We start from the raw sequence: 17,548 nt of genomic DNA, 5'->3' as shown, positions 1-17,548 counted from the left end.
CTTCTGAGCAGGAAGTTCTTTCCTTCCTGATACAGGATCTTCCTCTTTCATTTATAAACTTTGCGTTTGCATTCAGTCTTAGTTTTATCTTCTATGAGATTTTGAACTTCAAGCCATATTTTAAAAAGCAAGCAAGAAAAGAAAAAGAGGAAGAGGAAGGGCAGAAAGAAAAAAGAGAAGGAGGAGGAAGGAGAAATGGCAGAAGGAGGAAGAAGGAAAAAGAGGAAAAGGGGAGAAGAGAGGACGGACAAGGCGGGTGGGAAGTTAACAGTCCTTTTGCTCTGGCTGCACTGCACTTGGCCAGCCCTTCTCCCGCAGCCATTATGTAAGTGTCTGCAAGTGCAGCAGTGACAGTGAGGACTGCTCAGTGGTTCTGTCGCTTCTGTGACACGTTAGTCCATCTGTTTCGTGCCTTAAACTGTACACTCTGTGCCCTTTTTGTCTTTTGCTTTTGTCCTCTAGATCTTCCCACATGTCTTAGCTCTCAAATGTTATGGCAGTTGCCTTGAAGAATCTCTTCTGGAAAGTACTCTATTTAACAAGGTTTATACTCAACTGTACTACTGTTTACTTTGGTTCTATAATGATTTTATATATTAAGGTCAAACTTATAAACCACAGGACATACGTATCTGATTTTAACAAAATACCTATTTCCAGTGCACTTTTTTTTCTTCTGATTAAGGTGATTTAGTATACACAGCATCCCATATTCATCTACACAAGATATTAAAAACATAACTGAGATTGTTTCATGGTTCATAATTTAGAAACACTAAATTAAAACAGGAATTTTGAGCCTGCAAGATGCCTCAGTGGGTCAAGCATTTGCCACCAAGCCAGGCAACCTGAGTTTGATCCTTGGGACTCACAGGATGGAAGGAATGAGCCAACTCCTGCAAGTGGTCCTCAGACTTCCACATGCTTGCTGCCACTGTGTACACACACACACACACACACTAACACACACACTAACACACACACACACACACACACACACACACACACACACACACACACACGGAAGATGTGATAAGAAAACAGGACTTATTTTCTCAAATAGAGTTTTCCTATTCCAAACATGCTAAGACCTCTTGCACAGAGTCCGTGGGATAATCCACTAGGTTGACCTTGTCTCTAAGCAGAGCTGAGACACTGTGTTTAGAGCAGTGCATTGGAGAGAGCATTGGGTGGTGTCATGTTCCATACATGGAAGGATATGGCAAACTTTGAAAAGCAATAGTCCTTGGCTGTTAAATGTTACAGTGTCCTGTTCCACACTCACCATTCCCTCCTTGGAAAGCAGAATATAAAAGTTAGAAGGAGTTGCAGCTGCTGACTACTACACTTCCTGTCTGAGCCTCACCGGTGGGGTTTCCTAATTCCAAAAGAAGACCAAAAGAAGACCACCCCAGGGTTGTTCACAACTTCCTGTTTTCTGCTTCCTACCGTCAGATCCCAAAAAAGGCTACGCCGGAAAGGAATGGCCTCACTCAACTTTCAAAAAGTACAGCAGAATCATTAAATGGATATATCCAGAGTGCACACAAATCCTTGTCAAGTATAAAAATGAAAGAAAATATTGAGGCCACCTAGAGTTTGTATGGAATGGCAAACTAGCAGCAGATCCTTTATTCATCACACTGTTCTGGGACCGCCTCCCTAGAAGGCTGGTGATGATGGAGACAGTGGTGGTGAGGATACTGCTAGCTAGTGCTCCAAAGTTAGGCAACGGCTTCACACATGAAGCGGTCACCACGGAAACCAGAGTTCATGTACTTATCCTAGCATGCACAGCCGCATCCATGCTTTTTCTCAATAAAGTGAAGAGGAAGTTTCTGGTTTCTTTGAAGACTCAGTTGTGTCATGTGATGTTTTTTTCCGGAACAGGTCTTGTGAGAGGGCATGTAACAGAGAGTGGGATGGTGTCTTTTCATTGCTATTGTCACCCTGCAACGCTTCACTGGTCTCCACTGGCCTTTGCTTCACAGAGAGAAATGTTCCAGAGAACTTCTCGTGGTGCTTTGGCTGCTTCTGTTGACTTATGCTGACTCGGCGGAAGCCATGCTGTTTCTGCTGGATCGTGCCACTGCTACGAATTCGTGTGACTGTTTGGTGTTGGCTATTGGACTGGACTGCTGGCCTCCTGACAACACAGAGTGGAACTGGCTTAAGGAACTACGTCTAAATAGCTCCACAACCCCTTTTTCCTTTTAACATTTTTTTCCCCTTCCTCTGGACAGTGGGTTAAAAGTGAAGTTGAAATGTTTATGAACCCTAAATAAAGTAGGTTTTGAAAAATCTAAGCCTACAGTGAAGCAGAATTCTTTACAGTAGGAGAAAAAAAAAACTAAACACAAAAAGATCATCAAGATTAGAAAGTGTTTTAATCTTACCATCTTTCCTAATAATTCATATGCATATAAAAGGGAAAGATAAATAAATGAATGAATAAAAGGACTCATTACCCAGGTACAGGTTTTCTCTAATATCATTTGATATTTTTTTTTGAGGTAAACTAAAGGAAATCTACCACATACCATATGTCTGTCACTAGAAACATAGTTTATCTTAGAAAAGGATGATGCTTATTGACCGTGGGGGGCTTGTGTTTCTGAGTAGTCACTTCAGATATTATCATTAGTTTGCATACATCGCCCCATGTCCCCCATCCTCTCCCCTTTCAAGAGTGGCACAAACAGTGAGCTGTGTCCCAGTGTTTGCAGTTTTTGCAGACATATCACTTCAGCTAAGTACAAGGCAATGGGCTTATACTTGGGGAAGCAGGTTGACCAGATGTCCTCCCAAGTTTCTAGGTGAAAACATTCAAATTTTATTTTTTAGTGTGATAGATTATAAGAAGTAAAAAGAGAAAAAAGATTTTAATCTAGAGAGGTAGCTGAGCGTTAAAGCTGACATTAACTTAATAAATGACTATTAATGGTCAAGACTTTGTCATATATTTCTCTTATCATAGAAAAGCATATTACAGCAGGAAGCACACAAATAGAATGATATTTGGGAGCCCTCACGTACCACTCTGTAAAAATATCTATTGTTTCTACTATGTACAGCATCAGAATAGAATAAATTCACTGCTAAATGTAGTGAACATACATTTAATAGTAAACATATTTAGTTTATGTAAATCACACTATTAAAGTATTTATGAATGTTTTTATGAAAACAATCGTGTTTTTATGAACGCCGTTTTTGCTTTACGCTCTGCTTGAAATAATTACAGATAATGCCTAATCAAAACATTTGGGGACTAGAATGATGACTCAGCAGTTTACAGCACTCTCCGCGCTTCCCGAGGATCTGGGTTCAATTGCCAGCATCCACCAGGCAGCTCACAGGCCTCAGTAACTCCAGTCCCAGGGGGTCTGACACCCTTTTCTAGCCTCAGTGGGAACCAGGCACACACATGGTGTCCAGTCGCATACTGACAGAACACTCATACACATAAGTTTAATTGTTTTTATATTTTGAAGTTAAAATATAATGGCATCATTTTTCCCTTTACCCCTCAAGCCCTCACAAGTACTCAGATTCTTGAGCTCTTTGCTTCAGTTTCTAAAATCTCAGTCTATATCATCTTACTCATGTGCCTGTGGGATTTCGGGGCTAAGCACTGATACTAGATAATCAACTAGAGGTTTCTTTTTGCAGAACTATTTTCTTCTGCTCTCAGCATTCCTTAGTTGTCCTTAGTTGGTCTACAGTTCTTTGTCCAGGGCTGGGGCTGTGCGAGATTTCCCTTTCCATATTAACCAGCCTGTTGGTTTCATCTTTGTTCAGTTCCCATTTAAGCGGACATGCTGTTGAGACCTCATGGGTGTAGAACCGGCCCCCAGCCCTGACATTTCTAATGATGTCCTCCTTAAAAATATGACAAGAGGAAGCAGAAGGACTTATTTTTTATTTCGCTAATAAAAATTTGAAGGCTCTACAAAGTTAATCACTTTGGTGACAAAATAAGGAAGTCACAAAAGGTACAGGAAGCAAAATCCAAAGGAAATTCAAGAAAAGAGAAAAAAAAAATCCAGAGCAAAACTATTGTCATAAATGAGAACAAAATGGAGAAAACAACAACTTTAAAATTGATTCTGTCAAGGAGATAAACCAAACAAGTCTTGGCACAAGTTGATCCAAAGTAAATCAAAACATGGGGCTGGAGATGGCTCAGCAGTTGGGAGCACTCACTGCTTTTCAAAAAGACCTGGGTTCAATTCCCAGCACCCATATAGAGGCTCACAACTCTCTAATTCCAGGATCCAACACCCTTAAAAAGACATACATGTAGGCAAACCATCACTGTGCATAATTATAATAAATTATTAAAAAAGAAAAAAATCAAGACACAATTAGCCTTTATTATGATGATGCTTATAATGTAAATAGCTTTATAGAAATAAATTTGAAAATGTAAATAAATTGATACATTTTACAAAAATTCATCTGTATACGATGAACATTTCAAAATCTGAATGATTCTGTAGCACAGAAGAACTGTTATCAGTAGTTTAAACCCTCACAACAAAGAAATAGCAGCCCAGGTTGCTTTATGAAAACTGTATTAAAACCTTCAAGGACAAATTGTTCTGGTTACACACAAGGTCCTTCAAAGAAGAAAAAGAGAAAGAAGGCTTAACTGCAAGTGTTACATAACCTTGACACTCACACTAAATAAAAATGGTTTGACAAACACAGAGAAAGAGCAATTTTACCTGGAGAGAGATTTTTTAAAAAACAGCCAGTCATTAAGAGTCTGAGTTTCATACAGTAAAATTAATGTTATTTTTTCAGGCATGATTACTTCAACATTAGAAAACCTAGTATCATAGCTCATCTCATCAGGACATATTAATTAAAGGAGCATAATCATCTCACTAAAAGCAGAAAATGTATTCAATGAAATACATATTTTCTATTCAATGAAGGATTATAAAAAGTTCTTTAATAAATAGCCATTGCTAATAGTAAAAAAATCTATGGCATATATCAAAATAAAGAGTAAAATATTAAAATAATCTCCCTTAAAAACAGACATACACTTAAAAATTATTAATGCATATGTTAGGAATAAAACTACATCTTAAAGTTTGCTAACACAAAACTGGAGAAAGTAGCCAGTGATCACCAGGCAGACAAGTGGTCACTTCCTTACACATACAAGGCTGGCAAGATATCTTAGCGGCAGAGCACCGGCCTAGTGTTCAGGAATTAAGGACTTTAATTCCTAGCACCATCATTGTTCACACAGAGCCAACAACAACAAAATATACACATGAGAGTCTGGGAGCACAGTTTAGTGGCAGAGCCCTTGGCAGCATACATAAAGACCTAAGTACAATTCCCAAAAAAACAAAACAAACAAACAAACAAAAACAGGCTAACACACACACATGATCAAGAGCTGTGTTTGGTGATGAACTGAAAAAATAGTTCATTTTGTTAAGTGTTAAAACAAAAGTAAAGGGTAAGCTAAAAAACATAAGTACAAAAAAATTTAAGACCCTCTCATGATGTTAAATCCAAGCTTGATTTTCTAAAAGTGATATTTCTTACACTAAACATGAGCATCACTAATACATTTGGGGAATAAATACAAGATATAATAACTGCTCATATTGCATAGCATAGCATAGGGATGAAGAACTGTACGTTAACCTCATTCAATGTCCTCAATAAATCTATCACAATTTAAATTTCAGCACTGAGCGGTCTCCCTTGTAGTCTTTAGGTTGATTTTTTTTAAAGAGACGTTTCATTAAAATTCAATTATTTAATAGGCAGAGGAAGACACAGACCTTGTCAAATGAACTTACATTGACTGCAGACTTTCTCCCTCTGTTCTACACTTTCAATTTTGCCAAAATAAAAAAGTCTAAGTGGTCCTACCACTGTGCTGGTGTGCTATGTACAGCTGGGGCATCAGTTTAGCTTCAAACTTTCTATTTGGTTCATTCAGGTATATACTCCCCGGTGGCTCTGACATTGTGGTAGGGCATCAAGGCTAATGAGAAAGATTCTGAGAAAAACTAACTAGAATATTCTCCAAGTATGAGATGGAAAATAAAAGCCCAATATTGCGCAGAAAGAGTGAGTTTTGGCTTGGCAGTTTCATCTAAAGAGTTTTTGCCTAGGTCCCCAAAGAGATAAAATAGGAACCAATGTTCAGGATTTGTTAAGGGATAGTGAAAACGGGATGGAATTCCTTTGAGTGGTATCCAGAGAAGAAAGTGGGAACTCGCTCTTTTTCTCTTGAAGCAAGCATTATTTATTTATTTATTTACTTACTTACTTTTGGCTTATGGCTAAGACTCATGTTATGAGTTATCAAAAATATTTATTTATAATTTGAAAGTCTCAATTTTTTCTTAAGAAATGGAATTTCTAACTCTATTTTCTAAGTTTGCAAAACATGATCAAGGTTACTGCAGAGGTCCAAACATAGTGTACAGCTTACGGCCACCTAGACCAAATGGCTGGCTAGAGCGTTGTAGTTCTGAGTTCACTAGCTGATTTTCAGTGACTTGCTGAAATATCCTGGAGAGGGGAGGCTTTGTCAATAACACCTTTAAAAAGATAGTCAACAGTAAGTCTCAAGCTTATTCCAAGTTATGATAAATCATAGGACTTGGTTTCTCTGGATTGTAACACTGATGTAAGGAGCTAAAAGGGTATCCAAGGGGAGCAGGCACACTATGCAGGCAAAGGAGCTTGCCCTAGTACTCCTCACCTTCTGGTTAATCCTTTCTTCTTCTTTCTCAGCTTTCATGTGTCATTCTGCATGCTCCATTCTCCCAAGTGTTATCTCAAGAGTAACTTTAACCCCGTGAAAGGCAAAGTTCTGAAACACAGGAAATGACAGGGCTGGAGCTCCCTCTAGAGACTGTCCTGTGGTCAGTAGTGGGGTCCTCAGTCCATCAACTAGTGTGGGTTGGATGCTCGCCCATCTCCTGTTTAAGTGTCTTTCACTAGAACGCCCTTACAAACATGGCGGTTGGAAAGAACAGGCATTGCACTATTATCTATAAGACACCTCAGCTGTGCTCAGGTGAGATGGTGTCCTCAGAAGCCAAATCTGATGGAGCATGCTTACTTGATCAGCTTTCCTGTCAACAGTACCATGGGTGGTCACCACACAAAGGATCTTGACACCATGTGGACCACAGAATAGTCACTTGTTCATTGTTCAACCCTTCTTTGGATCACAGCCAGATATGTAGTCATAGCAAACTTACATTCTCATTTTACAGTATGGTTTCCAAACTAAAATGGAGACAGCAATAAAAAAAAATGTTTATCTTACTTTTAAAAATCAAAATAAATACAAGGAATTGAAATATTTATGAATAACTGACTCTTTATTTGGCTATATTTTCTTCTTTGCTTAGAAAAAAGATACAATAATGAGAAACCAAAATTTTCATGTATTTATATACATTGAAAATAGCACAGAAAAAATTTATTACTTCCAAAATAGTTCCATTAAATGATGTATTAGAGATTGAAGTATTCAAGTTTGATTTGGATAACAATGAAGAATATTTATCATTTGGAAGAGCTTAATATGAAGACCCAAGTGCTTAGGTCATGAACAGCTAAAAAGAAAATACTCCACACAATTTTTAAGTATGGCTTCCTTTTTCAAGTCTGTACAGTCAAAGCTATGAAAGAGCTCACAATTATTTGCAAAAGACATTTCTCCCCTTTTGAGTTGTTACTCCAGAAAATAAAATGGCAATGACTAGACTTGCTAACACAAAGTTAAGCTCTTAACTGAATAAGCTTTGCCAACAATGTGTAAAACGCAGAAAAGGATTCACGACGGCCTTTTTATAATGCTATACACTGTATCCGCCATTTTCTTTCTCAGTCCTCAGAACACAGTAAATCAATCACATCTCTGACTTAATTGTCACCTGCTAGGAGACACACTGTGATTGCAATTGTCTCTGCATACTAAAGTCCTCCACTTCTGGGCTGCTCAGTGATAGGACCAACAACACCACAGCAAAGATAGTTAAGCTTTTCAAAGCTTACTGTAAGGTTTCCTCAGGGTCCAGTTCTCACAGGCATTAATTCAATAGTCCTGAGGACACAACAATATGTGTTTCTGTTTGGTCTCTTAGATTATAGAGCAATGCTTCCCTGCCTATGTGTCAGGCTAGAGCTGTTCTCCGTTTTCTCTCTGCTTTGATTTCACCCTACATTTGAAGTTTTCCTAGCATTTGATTTCTTGGTAAATGCACAGCAAAACATGAACAGCAGGTGATATATATTTTAATGTTCATGACTCCGTAAAACATTCCTATAATCTTATAAAAATCTTATACAATTGTATAGGTGAAAGAAAGATAAAGCCAAGAAAATGAAGAAATATCTAGGTAGCCAAACCAAAGTCATCAAGCCAGTAAGTTACCTAGTCAGGATGCAAACACTGTGACCACTTTCTTGGCTCCTTTTCCTTGCTGTAATTGCCCAAGTTCTCTGTAACTGTGATTGTGATGTAACAACTATACTCACCCTCACAGCTTTCACACTACCAAAGAGCAACTCTATCAGAAAAATTTATTTCTTCTTTCTTTCTTTTTTCTTTCTTCTTTCTTTCTTTTTTTTTTTTCAAGACAAAAATGGATGACACGAAGACTAGCCCTTTCATTGGTAGATCATAATCTCACAATTATGCATACTTAGGGAATTAACCATCCAGACCAGCCTCGAGGATCCTTTTGTACTTATTTGAAGGTAGCCCCTTTGCTGCTTGATTTCAGTAGGCTAAGAAGAATCAGAAGTAAGCAAGGCCAGCAAATCTCCTTTAGAAAAGTCTGCCTTCCGGTGACAGAGAGATTGGTTACAAACACTTGCATCTCTTCCAGAGGACCTGAGTTCAGTTTTCAGCACTCAAGGCGGGCAGCCTACCACCACCTGCAACTACAGCTTCAGGGTATTCGATGCCCTCTCTGGTCTCCACAGCCTCAAGCCTGCATGCGTGTGTGCGTGTGTGTGTGTGTGTGTGTGTGTGTGTGTGTGTGTGTGCGCGCGCGCGCACGTGCTGCACATGCACATGTATACACACACACACACACACTCATCAAGAAGTGGTGATTCACATTAATAAAAATAAATCTTTAAAAGAAAAGGACGTCTGCCTTGTCTAGTCTTCTAAGTAGAGGCCGGCCTTTGTGTCTCTTGCAAGCCACTCAGCTTTTCTATTTTATCTTAGCGGGGGGTGGGGGGATGAGAAAGATGATAGAGATGGCACCTAGGCTGATGAAAAATTTGAATGGTCAGATCCCTGAGCCAGAGACATAAAACAGAACAGAGGCACAGTCATGATTTCAAATTGCATCCAATTATGACATTACTTGTATGAACATCCGGGGTGTTTGGGGTTGTTCTTATTTACTGTCTAAATGCTCCAGTGACATTCAGAACAGCACTATCTTTAAGTCATTAAATAGCTTGTCTATCATTTGTATCTGAATAATGCTGACAGCCCCTTTATGTCAGCATTAATATCTGCCTGTTGTTATTAAGAATAAAGGTCGGCCTTTCTGTCTTTCCCCATATCAAATAAAAATTCCAGTTGACTCATTATGATAAGGAAAATTCACATTAATTAAAGCTGGTGCTGACCCCCAAAGTTCAACTATATTATGGAAATTACACTTTAAGACTGAGCTAGTTATCATGCCATTAAACCCTTCAGTTAGAATTCTTCTGGAGTATTCTCTGCCTCATGCCAATGCATTCCAAAGTGCTCCCTCCACACACATCTCCTCACAGCACACTCCTCACACACGTGGCCTGAGTCATGTAGCACAATCCTAGCCATAGGCTCTATGCTTACTTAAGTTTGCTTTGCTTTGGGAGGTTTCTGCGGTATGCTCATCCTAGGCTGCTGATCTGCCTATCTGGACTCTTTCCTGGCTTGTAGCATCATTCTAAAGCAACAACCGTTAGATAGGTGTTTTCATGCTGTGCTTCTGTTATTCAACACTCAGTTGGGCTTTCATTCTATTTATTAATTACTTATGAATATATAAACAGATTGTTGGTATTTTTACTATAGAAAAGCTAATATGCAGCTTTGTGCCAAGAATGGAGGAACTCATAGCAGAATGCCTGTCATATGGCTTATATGGGACCTGTTATGTTTCTCAGATCTTCACTTAAAAATCTTACTGTTATAAAAATTGTTTGTTTTGACACTTACGTTAATATATTTTACAACATCAATTCAATTGTCACTTTCCTTGTCATACGGGAATGTCATAAGGAAATGAAACAGTTTCTAAAATTATTTCAAATCATTTTCTTGCCTGTTTGGAGTGGTGAATAAAAAGTTCTTTCGTTGTGTATTAATTTTTAAATTGACAGATAAAATTGTATGTATTTATTATGTGCAATATAACCAGAATACGTTGCTAGGGAATGAAAATGTCCCTCTCTTGCAGGACACATCCTTCCCTCCGTGCCTGCAGGGTCGTTTCCAGTGCTTCTTTGAGGACATTTCCTGACACTGACTTTAGGATGCATTAGCTTCTCCTTGAAGCAAGAGCCTTCTCCCTTAAGATGCTCATCTCTAGCCAAATAGCAAGGCCCTTTGATTGCTCTGAGTACTGAGCTTGCACTTGATAAAATGCCAAGCATGTCTGTCCCCTCTTGGGAGCAGCCCCTTCTAAGCCCTGCACACACCCCATCTGAGCAGGCTCTGCAAGCTCCCTGGGAGCCCAAGTCTGCACCAACGTCCAGGATGAAGAGGCCCAAAAGCCTGGAAAATACCCTCTCCTCTGCCACTCTTCAAAGCGAGCCAAACCTTATGATTCTCGAATTAAACCACCGTTCGGAATGGTGTTATTTGTTGCTGTTGCTTTTACTGTTGTTTTTCTTCGTGAGAGACTAAATGGTAGAAGAAAAAAATCTGTTGAAGACTGGGATATTATTGTTTCCTGGTGTTGTAATAAAAGTCATTACGTGAACATCAGAGAAGCCTCCATTTGGGAAAATTTCATCACAGAACAGGCCACCAAGTCACGACCATGGCCAATAAAGAAGAGAAAGGTATTCCTTCCATAAATTTGCTGCTGAGGTCACAGAGAAAGGTGAATAGTGTAGCCCTCACAGCTATTTTCTTCTCACTGAAGCACGTGAGGAATCTAATGCTCCCACCTTCTTTCTTCAATATAATAATTGTTTTTCTCTCCATCAATTAACTAAAAAAACCTATTGAATATGTGATATTGCCACTTAAATAATACCATGCACCTTGATGAGACAACATGAACCACTCCTAACAGTCACACAATGTTGCTTTGCTTTGCTTTGGTTTTCCCATGAGCCAGATGCTGGTTATATACATTAGTTCATTTAATTGCATCAGTCTCACAAAGCAGGAACAAGCATTTGCAGGTGGACAACTGAAGTGTAGAAAGAACAAAGTAAGTGCTAGAGCCAGCCTGTGACCGTGTACCTCTCAGTCTCAACATGCATGTGTGTTTTTTACTTCTCTATAACATAAACAAACAAAAAAAGCGAGGTCTGACTTTCAATGTTTTGGGGAAGACAGACAGGGAATAAACACATGAGAACCTGTAATTTCAAATGCTGGTGAGAACTATAGAAAAAGAACAGGGTGTCGTCACGATAAAGGATCAAACAACACTGCAAAGGCTCCACTCATATAGACTCGAGATGATAGTAATGACCCTTGGTGACTCCTGCCGCACTTAAAATAAGTGAAGAAAGTAATCTGGCTAAAAATACTTTTTGAGGAAACTACGGTGGAGAAGCTGAGAGGAACTGAGTAAGCAGCCCAGCACTTAGGTCTCACTACACAGCCTTGCTACTGTGGTGATGCTTCAGAGGTGCTGAGGTGGCCTGGGCAAAGGGAAACCTTATTTTGTCCTCATGTCTCCTGAATAAGAAAATCCAACCCAGAATGAGATCCTGCCCCTCACAGATAAAAGTGATTACTTCCTTGTCAGCTGTCTTCCACAAAGAAGTCTATCTCAGAGACAAAGCCTTAAATTCTACCATATATTAGTCCATGAAATAGAAAATACTGCCTTGGCCACATAAGTTTCTAGAAACAATTTGAGATAAGATCTACAGTTAGTGAAACAGGCAAGCAAAGCATCTCTGTAAGATGTGGCTATTACTGGGCAAGGAAACCGTATTGAAACACTGTTAGGGAGGCGGAAATAGAGAGTGAAGCTCCTGAAGAGTAAAGTTCCCTTTCAAATTCGCTTAAGGAAGAAATGGGACTTCATCATCTTGCTTGAGAATCCCCTTTCAGCATTACAGAAATCACGAAAGGGACAAGAGTTTCTCTCTTCCTTTCAAAGCGTCTCTGTCTGAAGATGTGGGAAAGTGCTGCATATATGGTTGCCATTATTTATCTGTGCATTATTTTATGCCCCCTGTCTCTATACTAGATATAGTTCACATTTACAGCTACTCCCAAAGGAAACATGACATATTAATTTCTACCTCTGCACTTCCTAGTCTCTAGCTTCTGATTGACAATAATCTAAAGGGATGCAGAAAGGCACAGGGTTTTCATGTTGCTGATATGTGCATCACATGGCCAGACAGGTTAGTAATATTATTTCCAGGTCCAATAAGTTTCATATATTTCTAATTCCTTGTCAGGAACTATTAAAAAGTTGTTTTTATTCCTCCTCTTCCCATCTACTCCTCCCTCCTCTCTCCTCCTCCTCTTCTTCCTCTTCCTTTTCCTCTTCCCTTTCCTCCTCATCCTTTTCTTCTTCTTCTTTTTCTTCTTCTTCTTCTCCTCCTCCTCCTTCTTCTTCTCCTTCTTCTTCTTCTTCTTCTTCTTCTTCTTCTTCTTCTTCTTGTTTCAATTGGTTTGTTTGTTTTTGGTGTTGTATCTTGTTTTGCTCTGTTTTGAAACAGAGTCTCTTTTCATAGCACTGGGTGTCCTGGAACTGACCATGTAGACCAGGCTGGCCTCAAACTCACAGAGATCCACCTGCCTCTGCCTCCTGAGTGCTGGGATTAAAGGCGTGTGCCACCGTGTCAGGCTCCTTACAAGTTCTTGATATATTACTATAAAACAGTTTACATTGATCATGTTAATGTATCACCTCATATGGAATACCATGCTACACCTGACTGATGATGCTACATTAAAATGCTTAGACAGCCACACATGCAAGTTAGTTATTCAGCTTCAGATTAAGGTTAAAGGGTATCCAACAATAAAATGCTACGTTAAATCTCACCTCTCATACTTAGAAAATTCCCCTTAAGATTATTCTAGTTAGTTAAACTATAAACATGAAAAGTTTGTGTAATGTCAAAGAGCACTAAAAAGAGGTCATCCTAAGCTCAGCACTTTCAGAAAATGTTTAGTACATTATGTACCATGTCATATTTCTTGCATCCACAGATGTAAAAAAACCATGTTAAATATAGCATTCTTCACAAATATCTTCTAGCTCTCATTTTTTCTTTTTACAATTTGTAGATATAATTGACTGGATTCTTAATTGATCTCCTATCATAATTCATCATTTTGTTAATACAGCTAATTAACAACTGAAACTGGAAGTAAATTAACAAATTCCAAAGGCTTTTTAAACTACAGTACATAGGGATCTCTAATTCTCTGGATGAAGAAAACGCCCTCACACATACTACAGTACCAAGACCATCATCACACTTTAACAGAATGGAAATCAAAATAGTACATATATATCTAGTGTCTGAATACATGACATTATGTTGCATGTATTCTGCTCCAGAGTTCACTGTGATTAGTGTGATCTACTGCAGGAAAAAGCAAAGACTACACCATGATGTCTGAGGCTTATGCTAACTCCAAAGGTAATCGTCTTCCCAAAAATTAACTCTCTTTCTCTATTTTTATTTAAGCACACAGTTTTAAGTTATAAAAACCTCATCAAAATAAAATATTTACTTGTGTGTTTGTGGAGACATACCCACAGGCTACTCTTAGACCTTTGCAAAATAGTGTAATTTGAATCACCAGTCTAAATAGGTCATTTAAGTTAGAAGAACTGCAGTCAGCCCCGTGGGGTCATTTCTTTTGGAGAAACACACGCATCCTGCTTGTCCTGTTCTCCTCAAAGTCAAACCAGAGGGAGCGTCATGAAGAAGCATGAGGTGTGAGCCTCACTCACTCTACTCCTGACACCAGTAAAATTAGTGAGAGTAAAAAGACACAAAGCAAGGAATGTGTTCGAGTTGGGGGGGGGGAGTGGCAGAAGGTACAGAGCTCATTTGCATTCAGGAGGATGACAGCATGCTCCTCCTGCCTTCACACACATACTCTCAGGATAAATCAAAACCAGCAAGACAGACCTAGAGCAAACACTTCAGTTCTCACTAGGCTTGCATAAGCGCCACTTCTTTTTATAAGAAACCAAAAGAGCAAGACCTTTTCCAGATACACAAACACTGCCTAGCACTAGAAGGCTGAGGCAAGAGCACCAGGAGTTTGAGGTCAGCTTCTGCCACATAGGGGGACCCAGTCCCACAAAAATAACGTGAACCCAGCATCTTTAAGTATTTACTCATCTTAGACATGCTGATAGACTCTGTGATTAAATCCCACCTTTCCTGGAAGCCTCAAAAAAAAAAATAGAATAAGCAAAACATCAAAACTAAGATACTTAAATAATGATAATAATAAAACGTGAACGAAGATGTTTAACGGTTGGAGACAGTCAAGATCCCTCCAAGCCAGTGCGTCAAGAAACCAAAGGACCCTTGACTTTAGAAGAGAAAGCAGGCGAGGTGACAGAAAGGAAGGCAACTGAGGTGCAGTAAGAGCTGGAATTGCTTCAGGACTCTTCAAAGCCACCAGAAAATGCACTCCTCGTTTTTCTTGACTGAAAGTAACTTTGACGCTGCTGCTGGTGGTGGGGCTTTCATATTGTTCCTCAGCTGGCAGCAATCTGCCTTATACTGAATAGAATAGGCACCTACGCTAAGGAAACTGGCTTTCTCTTTGCCCACTGTCCTGACACCACTGCCCCAAAATGAGAGCTTGAAAAATTCCGGTTCCCTCAAGACCTCTCTGTCTGTACAGAAATGAGATGGAAGGACCTTGGCTGGCAAGGAGACTCTGGAGGTGTGGCACAGGGCAACTGCCGAGGAATACTCTAAGCGATATTTTTTTTTCTTTTTAAGAAAACGGGGGAGGGGGAGCAATGCTTTAGCAAAAATAGGATTGATTCATCACCAGATGGATGATAAAATATTTATGGTTGCCCAAAACAAATTTACACGCCCCCCTTCACACACACACATCCTGAAGCAAAGACAGAAATAATCCCAGGGAGGGGCAGAACAGGTTGGTGTGCTCTTTCTACACCATCTCTAAATCCGCTTTTCACCGCTTATACTAGTCTCCTCTAGTCCCTTTGAGCGTGTACACACACACACACACACACACACACACACACACACACACACACACACACACACTGCTCTGTCTCCGCCTCCCTATCCTATCTTCAATTCTGAGCGGACTCTGCCCAACAACTGCTCAGCCACCAGGGCGTCCCTCTGGGTGGCATCCCCAGCTTTCAGGAGGTTCGGAAAAAGCCTGCGGACCTAGCACAAGCGCCAAGGTTGAAGAACCCAGGGTTCCTCCTTCCACACTCCTTAGCCCAAGCGAGGATTAAGTTGTCCGGACCAGCAGAGCTCAGGAAGCGGTCCCTCCCACTCCAGCCCCTCCCAAGCTCAGACACCCATGGGTCCCCAACCTCCGCGGAGGTGAGCGCGTACTCACCGGAGGTGAGCTGCATCCAAGCACAGATCTTGTACACGGTGGCTGTGTTGCAGAAGAAGAAGAGGGTAAAGCAAACGATGCAGGCGATGATGAGCATCATGGAGAGGCCGATGAAGAAGGAGGCGGCTTTGAAGGCGCCCGAGGGCAGCGTGGAGAAGTCCGTGAAGCTTCCCCTGCAGGTCAGCTCCCGGGAGAAGCCGTTGCCGATGCAGTAGTGGAAGAGCCCGAAATAGCCGGCTTGCGGGGTGTCCACGCCGTCGCCGATCCAGTAGGGCTGGATGAAGCACACCACGTTGACGATGGCAAAACAGATGGTGAAGATGGCCCACAGCACACCGATGGCCCGCGAGTTCCGCACATAGTTGGTGTGGTACAGCTTGGCAGCCTCCTGAGCTGGGAGCATCGCGGCGGCGGCGGCGGCGGCTCCGGGCATTCTCCCCCTCCTCCTCCTCCGCCTCCCGGTCCTCCGCCTCCCCCCGCCTCTCAGCGCGCAGGAGACACACTCGCAGAGCCACGCGCGCGTTGCAATTCCCCTGCCTCCGCCTCAGCCCAGCAGCACCAGTTCTACAGTCTGCATCCTCGCTCCCGGAAGGAGGGCGGGGGAGCACGGAGCACCCCTCCGGCTCGACTAGCACAGCCTCCCGCCCCCCTCTTCCCTCCCTCCTGGCCCCAGCTCCAGCCCTGCTCAGCACCCTCCACCCTTCTGCCCGCTGCTGCAGCTGCTGCAGCTGAAGAAGGAGAATCTTCACGCCCCCCCCCCCTCCGCCCCACTCCTCTTCCCGCCTCTGACCCCCTTTCCTGCGGGTGCTGCTGGTGCCCAGGGGCTCAGTGGACCGCCGCTACTCCAAGAAGCGCCTTAAGAGTCAGACAGGAGCCAGAGAAGCAGCGGTGGAGTTGGGGAAAATCTAAGTGCACGCCCACGGGAATCCTAGAGGCACTCCCTAGATCCTGGAGGGTATGCTGCCGGCCACAAGGCTGATTTCTGAGAGCTTTCCATCACTGCACAGGAACGTGCTTTGACCTCCGCATCTTTGCAGAGACCAAAAAGGGTAGCACTCTATGGCAGGTACAGGCCAGGGAGGAAGAGAGATGCGGTGCCCCAGAGAGGCGTCAAAACCACAGAACTGCGCCTGGCTAACTCTTAGGTGACCTCTAGTAGACTGATGGAGACAGAAGTTGGGCTGAAGTCTATCACACAATAACTTAGAAGTCAAGCTGGATGGGTGTTCTTCTAGCTCTAAGAAGCTTGTTTCTTGTCTCGCTTTTCTACTGTGACATACAAATGAACTATGGCCGATTGAAGCCCCGTGCTTTGCTTTAAGTCAAGCCATTTCTCTCCTTTGGAGCTTTCAATAGATGGGGCCTGCATGCACAGAAGGGATCCTTACAGAATTTTAGTTTGTTTGACAACATCGGATAGTTTGGCGGGTGTTCCATTTATTACACAAACGCTCACTGGCAGCTAGCGTGTGCTAAAGATAAAGAGATGCAAAGGAAGGATTTCCACCTCCTCTACAACCAAACGCTTCAGTTTTGTCGTTTTTTAGAGTAATTTCCCTGAACCGTGCGCAAATATTCCCTTGCATAGCTAGTGTGTGCTTTGTACTGTTCCCCTGTTTCATGTACTTTCTCCACTGTTGTCACTGCTCTTTTTCGACAGTCCTTTCAAAATGAGTTGCTCATTGTTATCTCTGTTTCTTCTGCCGCTGCCGTTGGTTACTGTTCGATTCCTTCACGAACCATATTGTGAAC

General features: G+C 41.4%; 1 protein-coding gene across 3 annotated transcripts in view; it reads right to left on the bottom strand.

Annotated features, from left to right (window-relative positions):
* The window catches only part of LHFPL3 (LHFPL tetraspan subfamily member 3), a 470,489-nt gene extending 453,991 nt beyond the window's left edge, over positions 1–16,498 (bottom strand). For 2 of the 3 annotated variants that reach the window (XM_084788072.1, XM_084788070.1), the window contains exon 1: positions 15,797–16,498. In XM_084788072.1, the coding sequence (XP_084644198.1) occupies positions 15,797–16,229 (433 nt within the window). In that variant the 5' untranslated portion in view covers positions 16,230–16,498. The remainder of the gene's footprint in view (positions 1–15,796) is intronic. The other variant, XM_084788071.1, reaches the window with a different exon arrangement.
* Between the last annotated feature and the right edge of the window lie 1,050 nt (positions 16,499–17,548).

The sequence above is a fragment of the Acomys minous genome (genome assembly GCF_964271855.1).
Source record: "Acomys minous genome assembly, chromosome: 6".
NCBI classification, from domain to species: Eukaryota; Metazoa; Chordata; class Mammalia; order Rodentia; family Muridae; genus Acomys; species Acomys minous.
The sequence above is the reverse complement of the archived record's forward strand: the minus strand, read 5'-3'. Positions and strand labels throughout refer to the sequence as shown.